The sequence below is a fragment of the Opisthocomus hoazin genome, chromosome 1 (genome assembly GCF_030867145.1).
Source record: "Opisthocomus hoazin isolate bOpiHoa1 chromosome 1, bOpiHoa1.hap1, whole genome shotgun sequence".
In the NCBI taxonomy this organism is placed as follows: Eukaryota; Metazoa; Chordata; class Aves; order Opisthocomiformes; family Opisthocomidae; genus Opisthocomus; species Opisthocomus hoazin.
Window position 1 is genome coordinate 127,409,190 of NC_134414.1, and position 12,785 is coordinate 127,421,974.

The 12,785-nt window shown below is 37.2% G+C and overlaps 1 protein-coding gene across 2 annotated transcripts in view; it reads right to left on the reverse strand.

The window, feature by feature from the left end:
- NECTIN3 (nectin cell adhesion molecule 3) overlaps positions 1-12,785 on the reverse strand; it is a 70,934-nt gene that overhangs the window by 33,615 nt on the left and 24,534 nt on the right. For both annotated transcript variants that reach the window (XM_075435203.1, XM_075435197.1), the window contains exons 2-5: positions 11,690-12,028; positions 4,487-4,783; positions 2,553-2,670; positions 774-925 (exon numbers count right to left, since the gene is read on the reverse strand). In XM_075435203.1, coding sequence (XP_075291318.1) covers positions 774-925; positions 2,553-2,670; positions 4,487-4,783; positions 11,690-12,028 — 906 coding nt within the window. The remainder of the gene's footprint in view (positions 1-773; positions 926-2,552; positions 2,671-4,486; positions 4,784-11,689; positions 12,029-12,785) is intronic.

The following is a 12,785-nucleotide window of genomic DNA, read 5'->3' on the forward strand; positions in this document are numbered from 1 at the left end:
TTCATGTCTGTTATTCTTTTCCCTAAAAAAACTATAATATATGAGCACTTATTGATTCAGCTAGGTATTAGCTAATCCATTATGGAAATTTGGAGAGCTTTTGCACACTTGTACAGCACTATTCACATAGACCCTAAGTCATGCTGTTCTTTCAGCAGAGAAACCGTCACAGTAAAACATTAATCACATTGTGTTAAATAGATTTGAGGATGTTTACCAACAGCAGTGGAGCTGAACAGACACACAGATTTACCATATTATACTACATAAATCAGCAAGAGTTCTGCGTCAGATACTTTATGATTACTGGGTATCTGCATCCCGAGAACAGGAGACAAGTAACTGGAGTACAATGCACATGCTCAGAACACAACCCTAATTTCCTTAAAGCAGCACATGCTTGACTTCCCTAAACATAGTTGCTCCCCTCCCACTAACAACTGTTTTTTCAATTTATTACTGACAAGGTACTGTTTAACGCAGTCAGTATGTCTTGCCAAAGCACAGGTTAACACTGGACAAAGTTCACCTACCAAGAGAAAGTAATAAACTCGGAAGCACTACCTTTAAAATTTCCACTGTATGTTGCTGTTATTGAAAAGTCAATTTAATTCCAAGTTATACTGTAGCTCTCAACTCCCTACTTCCAAGTGCTTTTCACACAATTAAAAGGCTTAAGTATTTTATACATCAAACAGCTCCTCAGTTATTTCAACTACTGACCAAATAAATTCCAAGTTAACACACTGTCTTTGCTGAGAAGTAAGACTTACCTAATATGTAGATAGCCTTCTGATCGCTTCTCTGACCAAGGGAATTAGTCACCTTACAGATGTAAGTCCCAGTGTAGTTGTAAGTCAATGGGCTGCTGAACTGCAGAGTATTGTTGACAGAGAGTAATCCTTCAGGCCACTGTCCATCCAACCTAAAACAAAACACTTAATTCTATTTCAACTGTCGACCTTTATCAATAAAATCTTAATGCAACTAGTTTAAAACAGTATTTGCAATAGTCTAGAGACTGAACTTTTCCCTGTGTTCTGACACTATCAGGGGGCTTTCATTGGATACTTTCTATGTCCACCTGAACGTTATTTAATTTCTGTGCCAAATCCTTCAAATGTCAAAGCTGCTGGCACTAGCAAGCTGTCTACAAATGACCACCACTACAACTAAGAAAACATTATCTCAAAAGAACTTGGAGGAACAATCCAACTCAAGCTCTAAAAACTAACAGTCAAATGAAAATGCACTTATACATGCTACTGTCAGGATTACCTGCCTGTTCTTTTGCATCCAGCTAAGCTATCACAATAAGCATTTCTGTCAGTACACACTTAATTTACAGGACATTTTGACTAGGATTTCTGAGCAAGAGTTCAAGACAGCTAAGCTGGACTAAGTCAATATACAAACGTGCTCACCAGGTCTCAATATCTTGGAAGCATTTAGCAAGTACAATTTTATAAGCAGTATTGAACAAAAAAAAACACCCGACGCTGTAAAATGGGTACTTAAACAGAAAAAACCCACAGTTAACAGTAAACTTGATCTCCAACATATGTAGGTTCAAGACAACATTCCCACTGCTTTGCTGACAATGACTATCGCCCATAATTGCTTCGGCCATATAAATTTGAAAAAAGTGATTAAGCACGTACTTCATAATTCATAGTACCAGAAGTATTTATCGCAAAAAACCCATTATAAAATAGTCAATTCATTTGAAAGCTGTATTCTAATAAAGTTCTTATGTGCAACATTTTTAAATATTATTGATCATGAAAATATTACTATTCTAACAAATACAATATCATCTTTGCTTCCGAGGTATAAAGAATTTTTGGTGTGGTACTTCTAGAAGCTGTTATAACTTGAAGCCAGTTAGGTAGCATACAAAAACCTCCATACAGCTAGTTTCCCCTTCCTTAAACTAAAGTAAATTTTAGAGTAGGGCCCACTCACTCCATGTATTAACGAAATGCAGCTGTTACGTCTCTAGTAAAAAATAAAAATCTTAGACATGTTCAAGACCTAGATTCCATCACTATGCAAAACACTGCATTTACCTGTCTTGGCAACTACTTGAGCACTTTTGAAAAACATGACTAATTCTACAATTCAGTAAGCGGTATCTAACATCTCAACTGTACTTTCCAGATTTCAAAATACAAACACCGAATAGTCTGTTCAAGTGTTTACAATTACTTTAAGTAACAGTAAAACAGAACTAATGAAATAATAGTTGGATCCCCAATAGATTGATTTGGCTTTGCTTTATATACTGCAACACACAGTTTAGTCTTTTAAGTAACCACAAAGGATTTTATCCTAAGAGTAATGACGAACTGTTCAGGCTTGTAAATTTACAAGATATCCACTCATATTCATACAAACACACATCTTGTATCCTCCTTTCTGAAAGGCTGGGTAATACCATCACAACCTAATACAAGTCACAGAACTCCATGATTTACAAATAGGTGTTTATGCTGAACTAAGAGATGATACCACTTTGATCATGTGGCAAGCCCCTGTTTACAAATATTTACCTCGTCCACATAAATTCCATAGGTAACGGATTTGCATCAGCATTACATCTGAGCTGAACGTTCTCTCTTCCAACGAACCAGTTTCCATCATAGCCAGTTACTGAAACTTCCGGGGCATCTGACAAAAAAAGATTTAACCTATCAACAATCACAATATTTTCTTTAAACACAAACTATGTGTAATGGTCAGCTCAGTGAAGCAGTAGGTTTATGTTGTTTTTTTAATTTAAAAACTAACAACAACAAAATACACAGAGAACACCAATCCCCTCCAAGCTACCGTAAAATATGCAGCAGTGGATTAGAGCAGGAACAGTAAATTGTTTTAATCAGTGCAACTGTCCCACTGTGTTTTCAGCAAACAGAGCACTTCGAGGAAGTGAAATGACTTCCGAAGAAAAAGTTTAATGTTTTTTTTGGAAGTGACAAATAATAATTTAGAGCTACTTCTCACTAACAAGATACAGCAAAGGATCAGAAACAGCATTTTGAGAAGGCAGGCAATTAGGAAATCAAAAAGCACACAGATGCCAGTTAAAAAGTTTAACAGTTACCCACTGGTATCAAAATGTAGAATTATGTTGTTATGGCTCTAAAAAGCAAGGAGGCCACTTCAGATAGGCCAGAGAGACCGAGCTGAAATACTCAGAACAGAAGAACCAGTATGATTTGGTACTAGCTCTGACAGCAGAGATGGAGTAGCTGGAAAAGCTGCAAGCATAAGGGAATACTGAAGGAAGACTAGAGAACGCAGAGATAAAACCTCTGCCTCTCACTTGCTACTGTGTTGCTTACTATCCATGTCGGTTAGAAGTTTCAAAACATGCCTTTGCACTAATTTCAGATAAAAATAAATTTAAGACCAACTTGCCCCCTCATTTCACTTTAAATACAGAACCTCATTCTCTTACTCACTGTTCGAAAAAGTAATGGGAACAAATCATCTTTACTTCCATTTCTGTATCAATGGCACTTCAATCTAGAACTTCATTTCAACACTGACAAAATAAACTAGTACTAATCACTACTTCATGCCCAAATAAGTGATTCTTTATCAATCAAAACAAAAACCCACATGAGATTCTAGTCAAACTGAATTAGCAAAGTTTTGGGGTTTTTTTTCCAGCCACTACATTTCTACCAACTGAATTAACAGACTTCTGTGATTTCAGAACTTTAAAGCAGCACACAGCTGAGACAGGATACCAAAGGAAGAACTTGAAAATAGCTCGTTTTGGTCATGTACACGTTGTCCAACAAAAAAATGGATCAAATGCCTAAAGCTTATTTATCTTAATGGGTTTTAATTAAGCAGCTTTGTAAGCCATCTCACTTTGTATTCATGTGTTTTAAAGTCACAAATTTCTTGAACAAGTCTGGTACAGCTGAGCGACCTGAAGCTAAATAACAAATGTTACAAATGTATAGATGATGTTCGGTTTCCTTATGCAAATAAGAGTGGAAAAAGCTTAGTGTGTAATTTGAAAATAACTTGCTGACCCCCATAAGACCTACTTTCAACTTGTCATCCCAAACATGAACCTTCATTAGAATTCTTTAAAACTGGTGAAATGATAAGGCACTATAAACAGTTTACAGATCAACTGAGTTTGTTATTTTGTCTGTAATCTTTTCAATGTTAAACATAAACATGAATAATACTGTTTACCCATGAGCCAATATCAAAAACAAACAGTAGAAACATTATTGTATTCTAGCTTTGTGACTAGATTGGTTTTTTTTTTTAAGTACAGAGACCCTAGATTTCTACTCCTGCCCAACCTATCTCTTATCACATACTTTCTATACAGTTTTAATTTCTCTTTTTCCTGAAGCAGTAAGTGCTCATCTCCTTTCTGTGGAAAGCATACACCAATAAAGAGGGTGATTTATAAGATACATACCAACTAGTAACTACCTTACAGAATACTTACACTGTATGTCCAACACATAAGGGTATCTTATCTCCTTCTCCAAAGCCGGGTGCCTCACAATACATGTTACACGTCTTCCTCTTGCAAATCGTGTAGGGACAATCATGTACTGACTTACAACTGTCACCGTTTCATTTGGAAACAAAGTAGAGCTGGATTCCATTTCACCAAGACCTCCTTCCCAGTCAATCTCTGCAGCAGGTTTTCCAGTGGCTGCTGTGCAAGTGGCTGCTATTGTCCGATTTGCACCATCTATTAGAGGGTTTGGTCCTTTTGTTAAGCTCACAACAGGTTCAACTACAGAGGGGAAAAAAGTTAATTTAAACAAGAAAGACTGCATATCTTTGAAACCGTTGTTATGTAAAAGAGTTAGACAAGATCTAATCCATTTGAAAAATCCTATGCTAATGGGCTATATCCTAGAAATAAAATCAGGTCATATATCAGAGATGATAGCTCTACAAAGCTTAGGCCTGCTGATACTGTCCACCTGTGTCCACTCAATGTTTAATGTTCTTCCTTCCCTACATTTAATGTATTAGCATAGAATTCCAGCGTGGTTAAGTTCAAAACGCTAACTACAGTGCTCCAGTTGCAGTGTCTGATAACAGGCAGCCTAAGATATTAGGTTGAAACTATACTGTGATTTTTAAAAAAGGCTTGGATTCTGTTGCATTTTCAAGCATTATACTTGCAGTACTAATCTATACTGTCAGTTTGTGCCATTTCAAAGCTACTTAATTCAGCATTTTAACGCCCGACATTAAGAGTTTAAGCTTCTGTTGATCAGTACAACTATACAAATTGATTCCATTCTGAAAAGGACAGTTAACCACTAAAAAAGTATTTTTAGTATATGTACACATATATATAAAATTAGTATGTACACACAAATTTACGTATGTAATTTTATATAGCATCTGTATGTTTGATATACATATAAATTGTTTCTATATATAAAGTTCTGTATATATTCTTGTGAATGAATCCCTATAGAAGTAAAAAATTTGAACTCAATACTATGTCCAAGACTCAAGAAATCCACAAGTGGAAGGATCTGACCTCCTTGCAATCCCACTGATCACCCCAAAATTTTAGAGGCCTAGGAACACACTTCCTTCTAAAACGAAACTGAGTTACTGATGTACAAATCAACTGCCAAGGGCCATAGACTGAAAAGCTTTAAAAAACCCCGTCCTTATTCATTAAGAAACCTGCTTCAGCCCTGTACAAGCCATCCACCAGTTGCAGTCTAAGTCGGAAATGCCATCTGGTGCTTCAGATACAAACCAAGGTTTTGCTTTCCAGGGTGGCCCATTTCTATCATCAGTACTAGATGATTCATGTTTCCCAGTAGCATACCAGCCTATTACAGAATCCTGTCTTTTGATCTAATGAGGCTATCGGAGTCCTCTGAAGTCACCACTACACACCGTCATGCTTCAGAATCCACCTCAGTCGAGCAGCCCTCCCTAATCCCAAAGTAGATAAAACTCTCAAATTCTGTGCCTTTCGATATCCTAGCAGAAGTTTAGTTCACAGAATTACCTTCCAAGAAGTTGAAAGCAACCCACACATCTTGAAAGGAAATATAGCAGAGTTCACGATACCTGCCAAGATACTTCTCGAACTACCTATACTTTCAAGAGATAACTGAGTAACAAATATTTTCACCTTGAGTGAATTCAGTGCCAGAATCAGTTTTTGATTGTTTTCTGCTCTAACACTGCTCATGTCTGAGATAGGTCATTTACTACTTGCTCAATTACAGTAAAAGGAAAGCCAACTACTACGTTGATAACCTTAAAAATATGTGTTTTCTGTTCTATGCTTAGAAGTGCTTAAAGAATATATCTCATTACCAAATTGAAGGTTGGTTGTTGGGGCGGTTACCGAGTGGATTATTTTCTGCTTTGTTTCTCTGAATGCCCACCCTCTGTGATCTGCTGGTGACCCTACTGTAAACAAACCAACAGCAAGGGTTTTCTGCAAGTCCTAAATTCACTCTTCTAGATCTGAAGCATCTCTAACAGACCTTCTTTACAAATATGATTCCCTGATCTCCAACACTAGCTTTCTGCAATAAGCTTGGATAGTTGAACTGATGTACATATGAAGCATTCCATTATCTGAAAAAAGCCTTTAAAATGTACATTATACAGCTTTGATATTTGACCCACAATCTCGTTTCCATGATTTAACATTACTACCTTGTTCCCACCAAATCACTAGTAGTAACTTTTTAACAGCTTCTGTATTATTACTGAAATGCAGAAGTAAACATCCAAACTTATGTTTAGTGTCTTACAAGCATATAGATACTAAGTTTTGCTGTATCCCACCCCCCCTAGATCTCCACAGTGAAATTGATTAAATTAGGAGCTATTCTTATGTTTTCATGTCAGAAATTAATAGACCCAAATCATTTCAGCTGGAAATAAAGTTTCACATATTCTATTCCTTTGAACTTTCCTCAAAAAACCTGAGCACACAACTCCAGAATTTTTCCTCTAGCCCGTTGTGAAGGGACACACAAGTCAAAAAGAAGCCTTAAATAAAGTAGCAGAGATCTCCAGACCCAAAGCAGACTAACTCAGTATGCTGCTTCACTTACTGTGCTTTTAGAAAAAAATGCATTCAAGTAGCAAGTGACAGTAGCTAGGGAACATGATATAGACTCCTTTAAAAAGCCTAGTTTCTCTTGAGATTGTCATTATTAAGGGAAAAAAGCATACTTTGCTTTAAGTGATATTTGAAATCTCTGAGACTGGCCAGTTTCAGTTCATTGTGTAATTCTTTGTTGTACACTTGTTGCAAAGACACAAAGTTGAACTACTCAACTTCATAAAATACACTTATCCCCAGTCCAATGGGTTTTGGTGCTTTAGTTTTTTTGTATTTCACCAATAGTTAGGCTTCTACAGGCATATCTTCCCATAAATCATGATTCTTGGACTACACACCAACTACAGGATAAGCAAATAGCCACATACAAAAAGTGGAAAGCAACTGCTGTCATGGTACTCATTTCTGTAGTCTATCCTTCAGGATTACTTTGTCCCAGCAACTGAAGCAAAACCAGCAGAAACCCAGCTACTCATTCCACAGCCTTTCTAGCTGTTTCAGTCATGGATTTAGACAAATGTCTTGTGAATGAATCCCTAGTTACAAAGGGCCATTGGCATCTCACCCCTCACACTGGGAAACAGCTCTATTGTTTTCAACTTGGAAAAAAAGACTACCCAAAGTGTAGTATTTGGAGGGGTTTTGGCTGGCTTTTTTATTTTTTCAAAGTGTAACTTTTATATACACAGACTCTTGCAGCAGTCCTCTTGTCCCAGGACCATTCAGTGTGCCACATAAATCGTAGGGAAGTGTGCCCTGTAGACTTTCACTGCTCACAGGGAGGGGAGAATGAACACGACAGACAACACATGAAGGAGGTTGGAAGAGCATTAGCAAAGCTGCTTCACCCATTCAGCAGAAGCATTACACTCTGTTAAGGTCAAATGAAAAAACTGATGAGGACAACACTTCGTTTGGGAAAGGAAGCCACCAATCCTACAAAGATCCAAAAGTAGAAGCGACCTGCTTCCACAATTTAAGAGTTTAAGGGTAGTGACGGCTTCCCCCATCCCCTTTAAATAATCAGAATAGATACACTGACTGAATAGATAAGAGGTTATCAGAAGGTCAGTGCACATGGATCAACTCATTCATATACCTTAGGAGAATAGTCACACAAATCCAAAAAAATATTACAGTATGAAATACATTTGAGTTAAAAGAAATGGTGGCTGAAGTATGGAAGCTAGATGTGCAGCTATTTAAAGTCTCAACTAATTTGCGCATCTCTGCTAGCACTTCCATAGATTCATGACCCCTACCTTATTTAACCCTACTTAGTCTAGCTTCACCTTACATTCACATGGACAGAGATCTCTCATCACTCAAGTCTGTATGCTTCTTTACAGAAAAACATTATACAGCATCCAGAAAAGAAAGAGCCTTTTAACCTACTGCATTAAGTTTCCAGGCTTCAAAGTTTCTTCTTGGTTTTAAGTACTTCATAAGCCTTTCTCAATTGCTTCTGTTACTTCTAAAACTAATTTTCTTATACCACAGTGCACAGAAGGTCTGGACACAATTGGTACGATTATAACACAAACAGTATTATTTCCACGTACCATTAACTTCACTAATTCCTTGGCAACAGCATGACATTGGGAATTGTCAGCCCCTTCTTCATCGCAACTGTCATTTATTGGAAAAAATTCTTTCCAAAACAGTATTTTTACTTCTGATTTTCTCTCCCCTCAGAACCAGCAGCTGTATATTTCTGTGTAACTTACCCTGCCCACTAATCAATTCTTTACTATTGACTTTAGGGGTTTTGTTTTGGTTATTTAAGACCAATTAGTTCACCAATTTATCTACTTGATACTTTTTTTTCAGCCTGGAGTACTGTGTGGTACTTAAGAAGAACGCGTACATCTCATCAACTAGCACTTCGCAAACACCACTGCTTTATCAAAACTGTCTGAGAGGATCCATTTTCCATACTTTCTGACATAGATCTTCCTTTAACTCCTTATTGTAAGAATTTCTACATTAGTGTGTCCGGTATCTATTCATGGTGACAGACCTACATCTACCTTTGACATTCTCATCTGTGCAGCTCATTCTTCACTTGTAACATTGGTAAGAGCTAGCCTGCAGAAGAACAGAACCTACTTTATCAATACCCATGCTGAGAAACCTAGCTTAACAAGACAGTAGGAGTCAAACTGAACCGAGTGTTTAAAATAGTCATGTACAGCACTTGAGCTAGTAACATAAAAATTCTGTTATCTCTGAAAGCTACCTTGTCGCACACCATGTCTTCTCCTTTCAAACACCATTTCAGCCAGTTTAGTCAGCATCTTGAGAAAAAATAGCCTGATGTACAATTCTTCGATTTTATTTTCCCTAATTTAATAAGGTAAGTTTGAAGAACCAAAAGTTTTAGACAAGATCGATACACCTGTTTCACCCAAAAAGCATTTTCATATTTTCACTGTCCCAACCCTTCTTCTTCTACAGTGCTCTTCCTTAAGACAACCTCAAGCACTAAGCGAAGCAAACGGAGTGAGTAAAGTCACCAAATGTGATAAGTCTGTTAAATTGAGGCAGCGTAAGACAGAGATTCTAAATACGGTCTTCAGTGTACTGTGGCAAAATAGAGGACATTTTATCCTGTCATTATTTTTTCCTCCATTTGCATTCAGTGTCTCTGCCTTACAGCGTACAAGCATCTACTGCATGATTAAGTCAAGTATGTCCACTACAAATAGGAAGGAAACTAATTCTTTGCCAAACAGGAACAGACAAGGATTAGGAAAAAAGGCAATGCTGCTTGGACAGGAAACACTTTCAGCCCTAGGACATGAATTTTCCTCTCCTCACTTAAGGGAGGGTTTTCTAGAACAGTTGGAGAATACAGTTAGAATAAAATTGATTCTAAGAAAATGTTTACTTCCCCAGTATGTTTATTGTTTAAATCTAGAAGTCAGTGTAGCAAAAAGTTTTCAGAAGTACAGAAAATGCTCTGCTGAGGCTACAGAACATAGATATGTCCAACAGAGGGCTGGCTACCCAGCTGTACATGCAAGCCAAGCAGCTGCTAACTAGGACAGAAAGGCATCTTTGCAAGCAGTAGTTGGCTTTTACAATTCAGAGGTTGATACTAAGTCACAGAGGTTTACAACTATCAGCAACCATCTACATCATTAACTATAAAACCACTATGATCAGAACCACTGCAGGCCTGACAAATACCACTTCACCTATTCCAACTGCAATTTTTGATAATATGTATGTTAAGCAAGCTGCTGTCCTTCTACATTTTCAAATGTAGAATAATAAACACACAGGCCATACATATGCTTTCCAAGTTCCTCCTCAGATTCTCCATAAACATAAAATTTGAAAGGTAAAATGGACACAACTACTCATGTGATCTGAAAAAATATCATACAAACAGGGACTGACTAGAAGAAACAAGGGAAAGCAATAAGAACCTCCTCCCACCGTATGTTGATAACGCACAACAGCCGAAACCTGAAGTGAAAAGATCACTACAATAGCCACAGACATAGCCACTTCTAGCACAGACAGAAGACAGGTGGAAAAAGAGAGCCATAAGGCTACATGCTTTGTATATCACATAGAACTTCTTTGGTCAAGTTCTTTGTTTCAAATTTGATTTTACCCCACCTTGTGGTGAAACCCAGTTCACATACTGTGCTACAGCCAGCTGATTGATCTCATAGTATTCTACTACTGTGGAAAGCAAGAGATGAAAGACCAAGCAGATCCTAAAAAGCACATTTGCTTACAAAAAGTCATTGAGAACCACCTCAGCTGTAGAAAATATCATCTGACTACTTGCAGTGGATACAGGAGTAATCTATTATAAAAGGCTATAATGCTGTAACAAGAGGGCAAGTCAATAGGTTTTCAAGTTTCACTATAGAGAAATCATTTGACCTTATACTGCACTACCCACCTAAGCCTACCTGTGCTTCAGTACTAGTCCTTTACAACAGCAATACTGAACCCTCAACAAGATAGACAAAATTCATTTATGTGAAAAACTTGAGTTTATATAAGCTTCACATTATGACTATCCACAACCAGTCAAGGGCTTAAATTGCCTCTTTCATCTCACAAATCCCAGTAGTAATCTAGGCTGTTTTGCTTTACATTTATACTGTGCAAAGAACAGTCTGCATCACCAGCTGCAAGCAACTACATCAACTTACCATATTAGTAACAAATTTATGAGGGACTTCAGGCAAGGTGGCAAGGTTTGGCAGCTTCTGAGCACACACACACAGAGGTCCCTAGTATCAGCATTTCCAGGTTTAAGTTCTGAAGCACTGTCCAAATGCTTAGATTAATACAATGTCTAAATACAAACTGCCTATTCATTTTTAATATCTGGACAATCAGAGAGCAAGTTCTAAAGAAGCAAGACCCAAAAAAATCTCCTCAATGAAGTTAGTAAGAATACCAAAACACCTGTTATGAAAATCTAGCAAATACATTTTTATATTGTCATTGGGTTTAAAGGTAAAATACAACGTATTAGTAAGTTGGCAGAATTTCACAGACAAGTTTGTACTATTAATTTCACCTCCTTTCATAAAGAAGTTGACTTACCTAGTACTGTTACAGTTGTTGATGCTTCTATATTTCCAAGTGGGAATGTAACTGCCTTGCAAATATATTCACCTGTATCAGAAAAGCTTACATTTTTTAAGATGATTGTTGCATCAGTGAGCGAGTAGTTTTTAAACGACACTCTTCCTTGGTATTCTCCTTGAACAGATATTCCATACACAGGATGATGAACAGCAATAGTCTGTGAACTTCTACCATGTATCTTCTCCCAAGAAATTTGTGTTATTGTTTCATTTATATCAATTATGCATTTCAGTGCAACCTTCTTCCCCCAAACTGCTGTCACACGTGGATCAACAACTGGTCCAGCTAAGGCACCTAAAAGCAAAGCAATCGTTAGTTGCAACACAAGAAGGTTATGCCTCTAAGTCTTCATGTTAAACCTTCTTCAGTAATTAGCTTGCCTTTTTCAAAGAGAATTCCTACTTTCTTTTGAATAACTATATTCTAGCTGATCCACCGCAGTGTGGAAACATTGCAAAAGCTTGCTTTAAGCAGAAACATCAGAGCTAGGTGTAGATCAACCATTGTTCAGACAACACTATCACTAATATACAATTTTCTATAAAAATGACCCAATATTGGTCTAACTGGTGTATCAATCTTTTGGTAATTTAACTAGATAAAAGCATTGTGTGTATTTCAGATTTCCTGGGGAAAAAAAAAACCAAACCACACTCCACCACCAAAACCCAAACTGCTCCATATTAACAACGATAGTCAATTTAAGAATTCAATTTTCACTTTGGTATCCTAGTTTCCAATCAAGATATGTACCACCATACATATGCAATCTTTCTGCTACACTGTAGTGCGGTGTCTTCACACTAGATCTTCCCTCTGCATTAACACAATAAATACGCAAGAGTAGATATAGTCAAGTGTCTGCTTAAGATTCAATATATTTCTGTTTAAAACAAAATCCTTTCCACTCTAGGAACGGTATTCTGAGCTCAGCATTTTACACCATCTCCTCTCAAGCAAGGAAATCCACCAGGACAAAGCAGGTAATTAAAACACTGGTTCACAATTTCTTTTGCCAAATGGATGCTCCAGCAACTTTAATGATGCATTC